The following is a 13,774-nucleotide window of genomic DNA, read 5'->3' as shown; positions in this document are numbered from 1 at the left end:
TCTTTTCCAGTTTGGACCTCTGTTATAAAAAGGGCTTCTCCAAATGTTCTTTTATCCATTGCTTGAAACCCATGTGTACATAGGTCTGTCCTTTATAGAGTTAGGAATGGAAGCACGATCTTCTCAAGGTTAGATGGCCACTTTGGCTCATTATCCAGTAATGCCGGGATGACCACTTTTGTCTCTTTACTCCATTATTTTTCTGCCTTTGTGCGATCATTAGCCAGGACATTTTGTCTGACTCTTTTTGGTTCCTTTCCCTACTGGTTTCTAAATTCCCTTTAAAATGGTGCTGCTGATTTGACAGAGGAATTTGAGTTGTGATCCTTTGCCAGTGTTCCATTGCTTTGACATTATCTCCAGTGTACATAAACACACGCCTTTGAAGATAATGTTCTGGTGCGTTGAAATTTTCCTCAAGTGGAGGAGGGAAGTAGGAGTGTTTTGGAGATAATGTCAGGAGAATAGAACATTGTTTTATAGTTGCTGAGGCAGCTCTGGTAAATAAAGGAAGCCTCTGATATTTCTTCTCCTTTCCTCTCACATAGGAGATAATAAATTGAGACATTTGGCATTTGATTTTTTGTGCTATCAAGGAATATAAATAGAGCTGTAAAGCATAGTCAGCTGAAAAGTAGCTAATCCACACAGGGCAGGTGTGGAATTTATAAGGATATAGGCACGCTTTGGTTAACTTTTATCTGTGAATATCCAGCCACCATCTGTCTGGCATAGATTACATTTGGTGTGTGTGTGTGTGTGTGTGTGTGTGTGTTTGTGTATGCCACCACATACCTCTCTCCACCCCCCCCCCCCCCCCCCCCCCCGAGTAAGAAATTCACATCCCCCCCCCCCCCACATGTTTTAGACCAGGGATCTTTTTTTTTCTTTTTTTAAGACCAGGATTTTTTTTTTTTAAGATTTTATTTATTTATTCATGAGAGACACAGAGAGAGAAAGAGAGGGAGAAGCAGGCTCCATGCAGGGAACCTGATGTGAGACTCAGTCCAGGGTCTCCAGGATCACACCCCGGGCCAAAGGCAGGCGCTAAACCGCTGAGCCACCCAGGGATCCCAAGACCAGGAATCTTAAGGCAAATTTTTTTTTGGCTTTTTGTCTTTGTTCTCTTTTTATTTTGGCCACAAGTTTCAGCAAGTCCCAGGGATGTTTATTACAGAAATAAAATGAAATTAAAGGGCATTTTCAAACACAGCCTCTTTCAACAAATTGATATATGGCATGTAAAAATTTTAATCTGTTAGATAGTGATTATACAACTTTAAGATTATTAAGATACCCGTAACTCAATAGTTCTCAACTTTACCCTGCTAAGATTTTTTAAAAATCCCTGGCCCAGGGCCCCCTAAATATTTTTACAGAAGAATCTCTGAAGGGTAGGACTCCGGGCATTTGATGTGTAGTTACGGTTGATGACTACCCCTCTAACCTCTGACTTCTAACTCAGGGGTTCTCGGTGTGTGGTCCTCAGACCAGCAGCATCAGCATCACTGGGGTGTTTGTTGGAAGTGCATATCATCTGGCCCCACCTCAAGAAATCAGAGGGTGGGGCCCAGCAATCTGCTTTGACAAGCCCTCGAAGTGTTCTAATGCACACTGAAGTGTGAGAACCACTCTCTAACTCAGTGGTTCCAAGTGTGGCTGCCCATTCAAGTCATTGAAAATACACCAATGCCATGCCCCACCTGGAGAGGCGGTGATGACATCAGTCTGGGCTGGGTCTGAGTACACATGGCTTCCTAAGGCTCCCTGGGTCGTTCTGTTATGCAGCCAGATTTGAGAACATTGCTGAGAGTTCCAAAGAGAGGATTTTCTTTTTCTTTTTTCTCTTTTCAAAAGTTTTTCTTTAAATTTCCATTTAATACACAGTGTAATGTTAGTTTCAGGTGTACGGTATAGTAATTCAACAGCTCCCTACGTCCCCTGGTGCTCATCACCACATGTGCCCTCCTGAATCCCCATCACCTGTTTCATCCATCTCCCCCCCCCCCCCCCCCCCCGCCCCCCAGTCTTCTCCCTTTTGGTAACTGTCAGTTTGTTCTCTATAGTTGAGAGTTTCTTACGAGGGCACCTGGGTGGCTCAGTCAGTCAAGTGTCTGCCTTAGGCTCAGGTCATGGTTCCTGGGATGGAGCAGCATGTCCAGCATGTCAGGCTTCCTGCTCAGCAGGGAGCCTGCATCTCCCTCTCCATCTTTCCCACTTGCCTGTTTGTGCTCTCTCTCTCTCAAATAAATAAAATACAATTAAAAAAAAGGGTCTCTTATGGTTTGCTTCTTTTTCCCCCTTCACTTATGTTTATCTGTTTTTTTTTTGTAAGATTTTATTTATTACTGTAGAGAGAGTAAGAAAGAGAGAGGGAACATAAGCAGGGGGAGGGGCAGAGGGAGAATCAGACTTCCCACTGAGCAGGGAGCCCAATATTGGGCTATATCCCAGGACCCTGGGATTATGAACTGAGCCAAAGGCAGATGTTTAACTAGCTGAGCTACCCAGGCGCCCCCATCTGTTTTGTTTCTTAAATTCCACATGTGAATGAAATCCTATGGTAGTTGTTTTTCTCTGACTTATTTTGCTTAGCATAATGTTCTCTAGCTCCATCCATTTCTTTGCAAATGACAAGATTTCATTTTTTTGTGGCTGAGTAATATTCCATTGTATATACACACCACATCTTCTTTATCCATTTGTCGATGGACACTTGGTATGTTTCCATAATTTGGCTATTGTAGATAATACTGCTATAAACATTGGGGTGCGTGCAATACTCATTTTAAAAGAAGGGAAATAAATGGGTTTATGGCCAGAATGATAGGTGAATAAAATGGGTGTGTATTGAGGAAGGAAGACCGTGATTCATTTTAGTTCCAGTCATCCGTGTTTCACCTGTTACAGAGCTAGACAAACAAGGATTTCAAATCCATGTGCATTTCCTTCTGTGACGTCAGTTACTTTAGTCAAGATTTGGACTTACAACCTCAGGGAAAAAGATAGAGGGATTGATAAAAATGAAATAGAAGAATTGAAGCACTTGACATAATATCTGTGTCAAGGTTTTGGGTTGATGGGATGCCTGGGTGTCTCGGTTAAACATCTGCCTTTGGCTCAGGTCACCATCCCAGGGTCCTGGGATTGAGCTCCGACTTGGGCTTTTTTGGATTCTCCCTCTGCCCCTCCCCTTTCTCATGCTTTTCCTCTCTCTCTCTCCTTCTTTCAAATAAATAAATAAAAATCTTAAAAAAAAAATAAAAAGGAGCGTATGGGTGGCTCAGTGCTTTAGCATCTGTCTTTGGCTCAGGACGTGATCATGGGGTGTTGGGATCGAGTCCTGTGTCAGGCTCCCCTGAGGGGGAGCCTGCTTCTCCCTCTGCCTGTGTCTCTGCCTCTCTCTGTGTCTCTCATGAATAAATAAATAAAATCTTTTGAAAAAAATAATAAAAAAGTAAAAGAATCTGGATTGGTACCATGACAAATAAGGCATGTGCTCTTTTTCCTTCTAGGCAAGCGTGGGCTTTGGTTGGTGTCATTGATGGTGGGAGTACCTCTTGCAATGAATCTGTGAGAAACTATGAAAATCATAGCAGTGGAGGGAAGGCTCTTGCCCAAAGAGAATTTCATACTGTGGATGGTCAGAAGTTCACTGTGACAGCTTACAGTGAGTGGATTGAAGGTAAGCAAGTGTGGTTTAGACCCTTGTAAGACATTGGTAAGTACTGTGAAAGACTGGTTCTTTTTTAGGTGGTGTTGTAGTCAGAGGACAGTCTGATTAGATTTCTCAGCTGGTTGAAGACAAAACCTGCGGTTTGCCTCCTCTGATCCTGTAGACTCCAAGAGTTCTTGTTGGATTGGAGAATGCTCTGTTCTAGTTTGGTTACTCCCGACTGGACTTTGTTCTCGATTCTTGAGTCATAAAGTATGGTTAAGTGTTAGAAATGGATTTGTTTCCTGGATTTGGAACCAGTTGAAGCAATCTAGATGTGGTGGGGTGAGCTGCCTTTGGTTATGCTCTGTGACTGTGAACATAGTTTTGTACTTTGGATTCTCTACTTAGGTAGACCTGCTAGCAAATAGTAGTTTTGCACACGTGCTGTACAAACCAACCTCTCATTTTCTTAGCAGGTTTTCTTTGATTATCCAGATAATGACATTTATCTTACAGATGAATTGGAAAACACGGAAAAGTACAAAGTAAAAACTAATCCTTAACCCTATCATCCAGAGAGAGTTTTTTTTCGTGCAAATAATCTAGTCGTTTTTATCTTACATATAAGAATTCCCCTGGTGTTCATTTTTGTTTTAACCTATTTCCCTCTCTTTAGATAATGTTTCATATAGTTACCTTATATCTTTACATTTTCTTCAGCTGAATTTTTGTTCTCATTCACTTTTCAGAAGAAATATCATTTATTCAAATCGTGCCTAGTACTGGGTATTTGGGGTACCTCTGGCTTGTTTCTTTAAGGATGTTTACTTACCTCCTTTGCTGCCAGACTTTTTTTTTTTTTGGTGCCAGCTATGGATTGGTGGCCTCCTGTCTGTGCTTGCCTACCGCCTTTTCCTTTGCAACCAAATAGTATACCAAAATTGCTGTGAAATGAGTAATTGAGAAGTGCTTTATTACCCAGAAAGGTTGATCAGGGCTCATACCTCTGTTTTGAGCAGCAAGGTAGCAATATGGTCACAAGATGGATTTCTGGAGACAGAGTGCCGGCATGTGTAGCCCAGCTCTTCCACTTACTGTGTGATGGTGGGCATGTGATTTTAACTTCCTAACCCTCAGTTTCCTTATCTGAAAAATGGGGATGATGAGAGGAACTACCACTTAGGGCTGTTGTGGGTATCTGATGTGAAGAATATGAAGTTTTTATTTTTTTAGCACAGTATGTGTTGGAAGCACGTGGTTATCAGTGATTTTAACAGTGATCGAACATGACTTGGGTTATAATGGTGTATTTTGTACCATTGTAATTAGAGAAAGTCTTCTGCTTTAAAATAAACAGGTAAATAGAGTTCCTCGTATGTAACAGAGACTTTCATATGTTGCTTCTAAGCAGCCTTCTGGGTTTGGGGTTAGTTGATGGTGCCTCTGTGGACGGGGAAGCTCAGCTTTCTGCCTCCAAGACCACTTCTTTCCTCCCCATCATGCTTGCCTCTGGCCAAAAGCACAGGTGGATGAGAAACATTTCTTAGCAAGAATTTGGTCCTGCATGAAGAGTTTAGTGGAATTGCTTCCAGTAAGGGTTCATGCAGAGGATAATTACTGACAAACCTCAAGCCAACATTTCCTCTGTGGAAAATTTTGTTTTTCATTTCCACATAACCAGTGACTACTCATTTCTGGAAGAGGGTACATTCTAGCTATCGTAGGATACTGAGTCCCGTGTTCTCAATGACTCTTACTTTTTGGAAGAGGTGGAAATTCTCTCCAGGAAGCAAGGAGGGTGAGCTTATTTCCTTTCATATTTTCAATTTGCTGGTGTTAATGGGAGGAAATCTTAGGCAGGATTTTCTTCTGAAGCTAGGAAAAGGTGAGGAATTATTGATTAATACAGGTTGTCCCCATCTAACCTTCTGACTTCTTTTTTAACCAAAAACAAATTCTAATGTTCTTTGAAGTCGAACCTGTTTTATCTAGCAGTCCTCTTCTTTAAAAAGCATTTTTTGAAAAATTATCTGTGTGTGTGTGGGTGCCTGGGTGGCTCAGTCAGGGAAGTGTCTCTGCCTTCAGCTCAGGTCATAATCTCAGGGTCCTGGGATCGGGTCCTGCATCAGGCTCCCTCCTCAGCAAAGAGTCTACTTCTCCCTCTCTCTCTGCCACTCCCCCTACTTGTGTTTTCTCTCAGTGTGTGTCAAATAAATAAATAAAATCTTAAAAAAAAGAAGAAAGAAAAAAAATTCTCTGAAAAAAATATTTATTTTTTAGATTTTATATATATGTGTGTGTGTGTATTTTTTTTAAATTTGGAAATTTGGGCAGTGATTGTCATGGCTGCTAAAGTTCTTGGTTAGCTTTGTGCTTAACCTGCCTGTTCTGATTCTTGGGAAGGCCAAAAAAACAAAGAAATGAGGAAACTGGGCTCTGGAGTTAAATTAGCATTCCATTGTCCCCACAACCGCTGCCATTTCCAGCGGTTTTTTGCTGGAAGAAGTTCTTGCAGCACTCCTTGACTTCTGGTTTCTTCATCTCTATGTGCACAGTGGTTTCTGTCTCTCAAAGCTGTTTTGATGAAAAGTTATTGATTATGTGTGTGAACTTCCAGCAACTATTAGTGGTAGTTATTAGAGTCATCATTATTAGTATTATTGTTTAGACCAGATCCCATCATAGGCTTTAGTATCTGGATGCAAGAAACATATAAAAAAAGAAAGCTACTTTACTTTTTTTTTTTTTTTTTTTTGGTCCTTTGTGAAAACAACTGCATGATAGGTTGGCATCTCAAGGAACAGAATCCAAGACTTGCTCAGGGTAGGTTTTTAAAATCAGGAGAGTCAGCTCAGGATTGTAAGGATATCTGTAGTATTCCTTATGCCTTGCCTGAATTTCTCTCTTTTTGGTTTCCCTCACTTGAGGAAATGTGTCTCTTCCCTCCTGCCATTGACCCTTAGTGTCAGTATCTTTTTTTTTTTTTTTTAAGATTTTATTTATTTATTCATGAGAGACACACAGAGGCAGAGACACATCATGAAAGACACACAGAGGCAGAGACACAGGCAGAGGGAGAAGCAGGTTCCCTGCGGGGAGCCCAATGTGGGACTCAGTCCCAGGATCCCGGGATCACACCCTGAGCCAAAGGCAGAGGCTCAACCACTGAGCCACCCAGGTGCCCCCCTAAGTGTCAATATATATTAAAGCAACCCCCGAGTAGTGTGCCGGTTAATTGGAAGGATGGTTGTAAGCACGGGTACCTTTGGAATGCGATGTTTCTCCTCTACACTCCTATGAAGTGGCTTCCATCTACATATGTATCTTCCATATACATTTGCATTAAGTCAGCTTTTGGTTTATGACAGATTATATCACGGATGTTTTAGAAGCAGGAAATGCTTCTACTACACTTGGTTGCACATAAAAGAGTAAGTGAAGGAGATGTTGGATCAACGTTTCAGGTTTCGTCTGCCTAATTGGGAACCTGGTTTGAGTTTCGAAAGGAGGCATTAGGAAAGATCAGTGATTAGTGGTCTCTGGGTTGCACAGACTGCAGAATTGAAGTTATCCTGGGAGAGGAGCAGAGCTGGACAGGGACACTGTCCTGTGGCCTCTGGGTGACATTGCAGATTGTAGTGGGAATGCTCATCCCTTCAGCAGACATCTGTGAGTTTGCACAACGAAATAGAGTGAGGATGCAGGTAGAGTGCTGTGTTGCCCTTGTGACTGTACCTTTCAAGGAAGTGAGCTACTCTCCCACTGGACGGGATGAATAATACCAGAGGAAACACTAGGGTGAGAATCCTGGAGAACGAGGTTGCTCCCAGCAAGGATGTTGGGGAAGTCTTTAAAGATTTGCCTGATCTTGGGGCACCTGGATGGCTCAATTGGTAGAGCGTGTGGCTCTTGATCTCAGGATCGTGAGGTTGAGCCCCACATTGGGTGGAGATTATTTAAATAAGTCAACTGAAAAAAAAATAGGATTTGCCTGATCTTTAAAAGATGGGGTTAGAATCTTGGTGAATTAAGAGTAGAAGGACATTGTAGCTAAAGAATAAAGCATGAACAGAGGCACAGAAAAGAGCTTGCCTTGGCAAACTTTTATTCTTTAGAGTATGTGTGTGTTAATGTTCTCTCATCCTGTTTGGATCAGATCGAAGCACTGAGTACTGAATACAGACCTATTCTGTGTTTGGCATTACTGCATTTTAGGATGGCTTGGAAGCAGGACTATAGTTTTATTTTTAAAAGATTTTATTTATTTATTTGAGAGAGTGAATATGAGAGAGAGAGAGAGATCATGAGCAGGGAGAGGGACAGAGGGAGAGGGAGAACCCACTCCCCTGCTGAGTAGGGAGCCCAGTGCGGGGCTCCATCCCAGGACCCCAGGATCATGACCTGAGCCCAAAGCAGATGCTTCACTGACTGAGCCACCCAGGCACCCAGTATTATGGCACTGAGTTGAAGTACAGTGAGAGATTTGGAAATCGAGAGCCTTCTTCAAAATTATAAAAGGAGAGTTGTTGACGTGACATTTCATGTCCCGTCTGGTTAGGGGAACTTGGGGCTCTCTGTCCTGGAGCTCAGGGATGTCCATGTTCATCTTCGTATCATTAGTATCTGCAGAATGACTGGCACATGGTTAACACTGTTAGAAATCTACTGGCTTGCATCTGTCTTAACTTTTGATTTGTGGGTCAGGGAGGAGGTTGATTTTAGGGGGGAAAATGCCTACTAATGCATCATTTTCTTTCTTGCTTTTTGGTGTAGGTGTTTCTCTTTCAGGTTTCCGGGTGGAGGTGGTGGATGGAGTGAAGCTTCATCTGCTGGATGACGTTAGTAGTTGGAACCCTGGAGACCAGATTGTGGTTGCAAGCACAGACTATTCTATGTACCAAGCAGAGGAGTTCACTCTGCTCCCCTGTCCTGAGTGCAACCGCTTCCAGGTCAAAGTCAAAGGTATCAGACTTGTTTTTTGCCATTTGATTCCTAGACTATCCCCCCTCCCCTCTCCCTACCCCAAGGCCAAAGTATCATCACCATCAACATCCTCATTATCATCTGGATATTGAAGATCTTAGCAGTGGGGTGCTTTGAACACTAGATCCCAGAGAATGTTAGATAAAGAGTAGTTAGTAAAGCAGTAGGGTTGCTGTGAATGATATGTAGCAGGCAAATCAGTGTTTTTGTGCTGTCGCTTTCTTTAAAAATACAAAATAAAAAGATATGGACTAGATGGATTTTTTCCCCCTAAGATCCTATCCAACTTGTTTCTTACTAATTTTTGGTATCAAATAATAATCCCAATTACCAACCGATTGATATTTATTTATTTATTTATTTATTTTTCTGATATTTAAATAGAAATCTTTCTTCTTCGTAATTTAAAAACAAAACTCATGATTTTTGAGTGCCTACTGCCTTGGCAAATATATAGATCTCACTAATATTTAAAATAGGACCAGAAAGGTATGTTTATAGACTACATTTTTATCATAATCTTGAATCATATGTTTTTTGAGGGGAAGCAATATGCAGTGAGATCCATACTGTAAGGTGTGTTTAGGAAGAATGGCTGATATTTACCAGGTACTTAAACTGAGCCAGGTAATAGGCAAAGCTCGTTTGTATGTTGCCTGACTTGTGGAATTTATTATGCATTTCATTTATTACATCGTCTCCCTTCCTTCTATACTCAAAATTATATAAAATTGATAAAACAAAAGAGTTGATAGTAACTTTCATAGCACACACTCATGGGTAATTGAGAGCTTTGTAGTTTAACGGAAAGAATTTTTGCTTTAAAAAAAAAATTGGACAGTTGGCTCACTTGGCACTTTATCTCTGTGCTTCATTCAGAGTGGTACTTTTCCTTCTTGATAATATAGAGCATAAGAAGGAAACAAAACCCAAAACCACTATGTTACCATCTGGCATTAATTTTGTTTGGAAATTCCCACTCTTGTTAACAAGTCTACATGATAATGAATCTCCCATGATCTTAACTGCTTGATTTATTTGTATTTTTCCTTCCTGAGTTTATATATTAAAAACATCAGAGAAAAGCTTATTATTAAAAGTGTTTCTAGTCATCTAAAAAAGGTGGAAACTTAAAAAAGAATACATACTAATATGTATACTAATACTAAATACTATAGTAATATACTATACTATACTAATACTAAAAAGTAGGAGAGAAAGAATGGTAATATTTGTACTGTTAATATTTAAATGCATATTACTTTAGCTTTGAAGTAAAAGCAACAATAACTGGATACCTCATTATCAACATCTACAAAACCTCCATTTTTCTGGATTCACTATGGATTTGGTTCTTCATGTGTCCTTGGGATTAGAACAAGAGCATATGGTATGGACAGGATCCAGAGAGAGAGAGAGAGAGAGAGAGAGGATACTTAGGTAGATTCCAGAATATTGGTGCCATTCAGGAGAGGATTAACCTCTCTGTCTCTGTGTAATTTTGACATTGAGTGAGTGGTTAGAGTAAATAATCTTTAAAATCTTTGCTTCCTTATAGTCTGTGATTCTGAGGTATTAGGAATTGGAAGCAGACGATAAATTTTGATAGTATCTTAGAGTTGCAGAATGAAAAGGACTGTCTTTGTGATATTTTTCATGTGTTCTTTTAAAAAATATTTTTGTCTCTTGCCCACATCAATCAGAAGCCCCCCAGTTCCTGCACATGGGTGAGATCATTGATGGTGTAGACATGAGAGCAGAGGTTGGAATTCTCACCCGGAATATTCTAATTCGAGGAGAAATGGAGGACTCATGCTATGCTGGAAACCAGTGCCAGTTCTTTGATTATGATACCTTTGGGGGACATGTCATGGTAGGCAAAAAGATTTAATGAGTTCCTTAGTTGCTAAATACACATTTGTGAAAACTTTCAAGTTTTGGAATGAGCTATATCTGGGTATTAAAAAGAAATCATATTTTATTTTTCTATTCAATGTCAGCGAGGAGATTTTGCATAGTTAAAAGAGTTATCTCTTCATTTAGTTGACCTCAACCTGTAGTTAAACCATTTTGTCCCATGAAGAATTAAATCAGTTCATGTTGGGAAGAACCAGTTACAACCAAAGACTCTTGGTGTCCTTTCATGCAGTCTCTGAAAAGATCGATGATTCTTTTTAAAACTTCGTATTATGAAAGAGTAAGCAGTAACAATATATACATCCAAAATATCTGTCAAAATATTTTTTGTATGCAGTTTTTTATTCTATTAAACTACTGAGCAGTTACTATATGGGAAGCATTGCACTGTACTAACTGGTTGGATTTTTGGCCTGCATTTTGGCTACATGTTTTTTTAAAATCAGTTTTTGTACACTGAATAGGTTATGGTTGCTAGCAGCATTTCTGTTATATTGTTTAATGAAATGTTGGTCAGTGTTATTCCTTTGTTTTTAGTAGTATGATTAAAAATCCGGTGTTTAAAAATAGAACGTTTAAATTGTGGATCACAGAGACATTTTTAAAAAGAGCTGAAGTAAATAATATGTGCTAATGAAAACATTGAGGGAGGATTTACACATAACTATTTATCAAACTGTGGTGGAGTTCATAGAAATAAAAGAACAAGACAAGACCGGAAATGACCAAAATATTTGAATGAACCAAAAACACTTTACATATATAGAAATCATTTCTATAGCCTTCCTGGTTACATTTCCTTTTATTACTAATTAGAGGCTATTTTTATGGCTCTTTAAAGTATTCACTTAGGTTGAGAAGCATTTGCTGGGGTGCCTCACTGGCTCAGTCAGTAGAACATGCAACTCTGGATCTCAGGGTCGTGAGTGCGAGTTTCATTGGGCATAGAGACTACTTTGGAAAAAAAAGGAAGCATTTGCTAAATTAGTAACTGGACATCCAGGAAAGCAAGGTGCCAAAGAAAAGAAATTTTTATTTTTTTTTAAGATTTTAATCATTTATTTGGTGGAGGGGGCAGAAGGAGAGGAAGAAGCATATTCCCTATTGAGCAGGGAGCCTGACGAGGGGCTCCCATCTCAGGACTCAGAGATCAGGACCTGAGCTGAAGGCAGATGCCTAACCGAGCCACCCAGGTGCCACAGAAAAGAAATATTTTAATATATATTCTCCTTTAGACATTTTCTATTAGAACTATATACATACATACATATATATATATATCTATATATGTGTGTGTGTGTGTGTGTGTGTATATATTTTTTTTTTCCTACTTGAATATTTCAGAGTGTGTTGGTTTGATTTCGGTTATCTTGTCTTATAGATAAGGAAAAACTTCACCTCCGTCCATCTTTCTTATGTGGAATTGAAACACATGGGTCAGCAGGAGCTGGGGCGGTATCCTGTTCATTTTCACCTGTGCGGAGACGTGGATTACAAGGGGGGGTACAGCCCCGCGACGTTCGTGGATGGCCTCTCTATTCATCACAGCTTCTCACGGTGCATCACCGTGCATGGGACAAATGGCCTGCTGGTACGGAGCCTCTCTGTCTGCTAGCGCATATTGTTGAGACCAATTAACTCTCCTTCGCTGTCACCACCTCTCAATGTGGTATAAGTGAGCTATTGTACTGCATCTTTCTCCATCCTTTTACTGAAAATTCTGGTGTTTTTCTCTATTCAGAGATGGTTAAAACCCGATACCCAGCTTTGCCCCTTCAGTTACGATGACAGTGTTTCTGCGTGTGTCCCATGTGTACTACTTGGACAGTACTTGTCACTTAAACCACTGCCAGTCACATTACCAATGACATCATACACTTGTATTTCTGCAGATTAAAGACACCATTGGATTCGACACGCTGGGTCATTGTTTCTTTTTGGAAGATGGCGTTGAACAGAGAAATATTTTGTTCCACAATTTGGGGCTCCTGACCAAACCCGGCACCCTGCTCCCCACCGATAGGAATAATTCCATGTGCACCACCATGCGAGACAAAGTGTTTGGGAATTACGTCCCTGTGCCCGCCACGGACTGCATGTGAGTGGCCGGCACAGAGCAAAGCACATGTGTGATGCTCCAGGCCTTTGACTCTGGGGGGACGGAAGACATTTTGGGGGAAGGTTTTTTTAGTGGGCAGGATTTTTTCATGACTAATGTTTAAATCACCTTAAAAAATGCCTTGCAGGGCTGTTTCGACTTTCTGGATTGCGCATCCCAACAATCACCTGATTAGTAATGCAGCTGCGGGCTCACAGGTAAGTAATATTAAATGCTTTCCATTGTTTTGTTTTCCTGTTTATAAGTATTCTGGTTTATATGGACGTGATGTAACATGTGGCAGTCTAACTCAGGATGGCGGTGGTTTCTGCTACTGCTTATTTCACTGAAAGCAGGATATGGTTGAGATGGTTCTTTTGTTTCTTTTACGTCCTTCATGCCAGTTAGTGTTTATGAGTGAGGTAAGACAGATGCCAAGTGGGGGAAAAGAGGTGGGCTAATGTGTGGGGTTGTCATACTCTCAGAGTGTGTGTGTTTTTTTTTTTAATATTTTATTTATTTATTCATGATAGACATAGAAAGAGAGAGAGCCAGAGACACAGGCAGAGGAAGAAGCAGGCTCCATGCTGGGAGCCTGACCCGGGACTCGATCCCGGGACTCCAGGATCGCGCCCTGGACCAAAGGCAGGTGCCAAACCGCTGAGCCACCCAGGGATCCCCTCAGAGTGTGTTTTTAGCGGATCATGTGCAATCTTTCTGGCTCCTCATATTCAAGTCAGGCATGGCCTGGTACCTAATCATTTCAGTTTTTAATTTTGGTGAACAAAGAAAACCTTGGCTTTTCTTTAGGGGAATGGATTGTTCTGTAGAACATTATGACAGCGGTCGTTCTTGTCAAGTGTACATCTTTTTGTTAAATGCAGGGATCATCCACACTTGGGGGCTTCATCTCCTTGGTAAAGCAGCTAAACTCAACTATGTGCCTTAAATTAACTTGGTGCTTTGAATTATTTCAGAGACATGCACACAAGAATAACTTAAGAGAATAAATGAACTATTTTGGGATGGCAGAAATGTCTCTTGGAGAAGCTTGGGGAGATTTTCATATATAATTGAGTGTGATTCAAAGCTGTTAATTTATCATATAAAAGTGAATC

General features: G+C 40.6%; 1 protein-coding gene across 4 annotated transcripts in view; it reads left to right on the top strand.

Moving 5' to 3' along the window:
* CEMIP2 (cell migration inducing hyaluronidase 2) overlaps positions 1 to 13,774 on the top strand; it is a 78,958-nt gene that overhangs the window by 27,197 nt on the left and 37,987 nt on the right. For all 4 annotated transcript variants that reach the window (XM_026001558.2, XM_026001556.2, XM_026001557.2 and 1 more), the window contains exons 5-10: positions 3,516 to 3,685; positions 8,432 to 8,620; positions 10,345 to 10,514; positions 11,940 to 12,149; positions 12,451 to 12,656; positions 12,805 to 12,874. In XM_026001558.2, coding sequence (XP_025857343.2) covers positions 3,516 to 3,685; positions 8,432 to 8,620; positions 10,345 to 10,514; positions 11,940 to 12,149; positions 12,451 to 12,656; positions 12,805 to 12,874 — 1,015 coding nt within the window. The remainder of the gene's footprint in view (positions 1 to 3,515; positions 3,686 to 8,431; positions 8,621 to 10,344; positions 10,515 to 11,939; positions 12,150 to 12,450; positions 12,657 to 12,804; positions 12,875 to 13,774) is intronic.

The sequence above is a fragment of the Vulpes vulpes genome, chromosome 1 (genome assembly GCF_048418805.1).
Source record: "Vulpes vulpes isolate BD-2025 chromosome 1, VulVul3, whole genome shotgun sequence".
In the NCBI taxonomy this organism is placed as follows: Eukaryota; Metazoa; Chordata; class Mammalia; order Carnivora; family Canidae; genus Vulpes; species Vulpes vulpes.
This window is presented reverse-complemented; position numbering and strand designations above follow the sequence as displayed.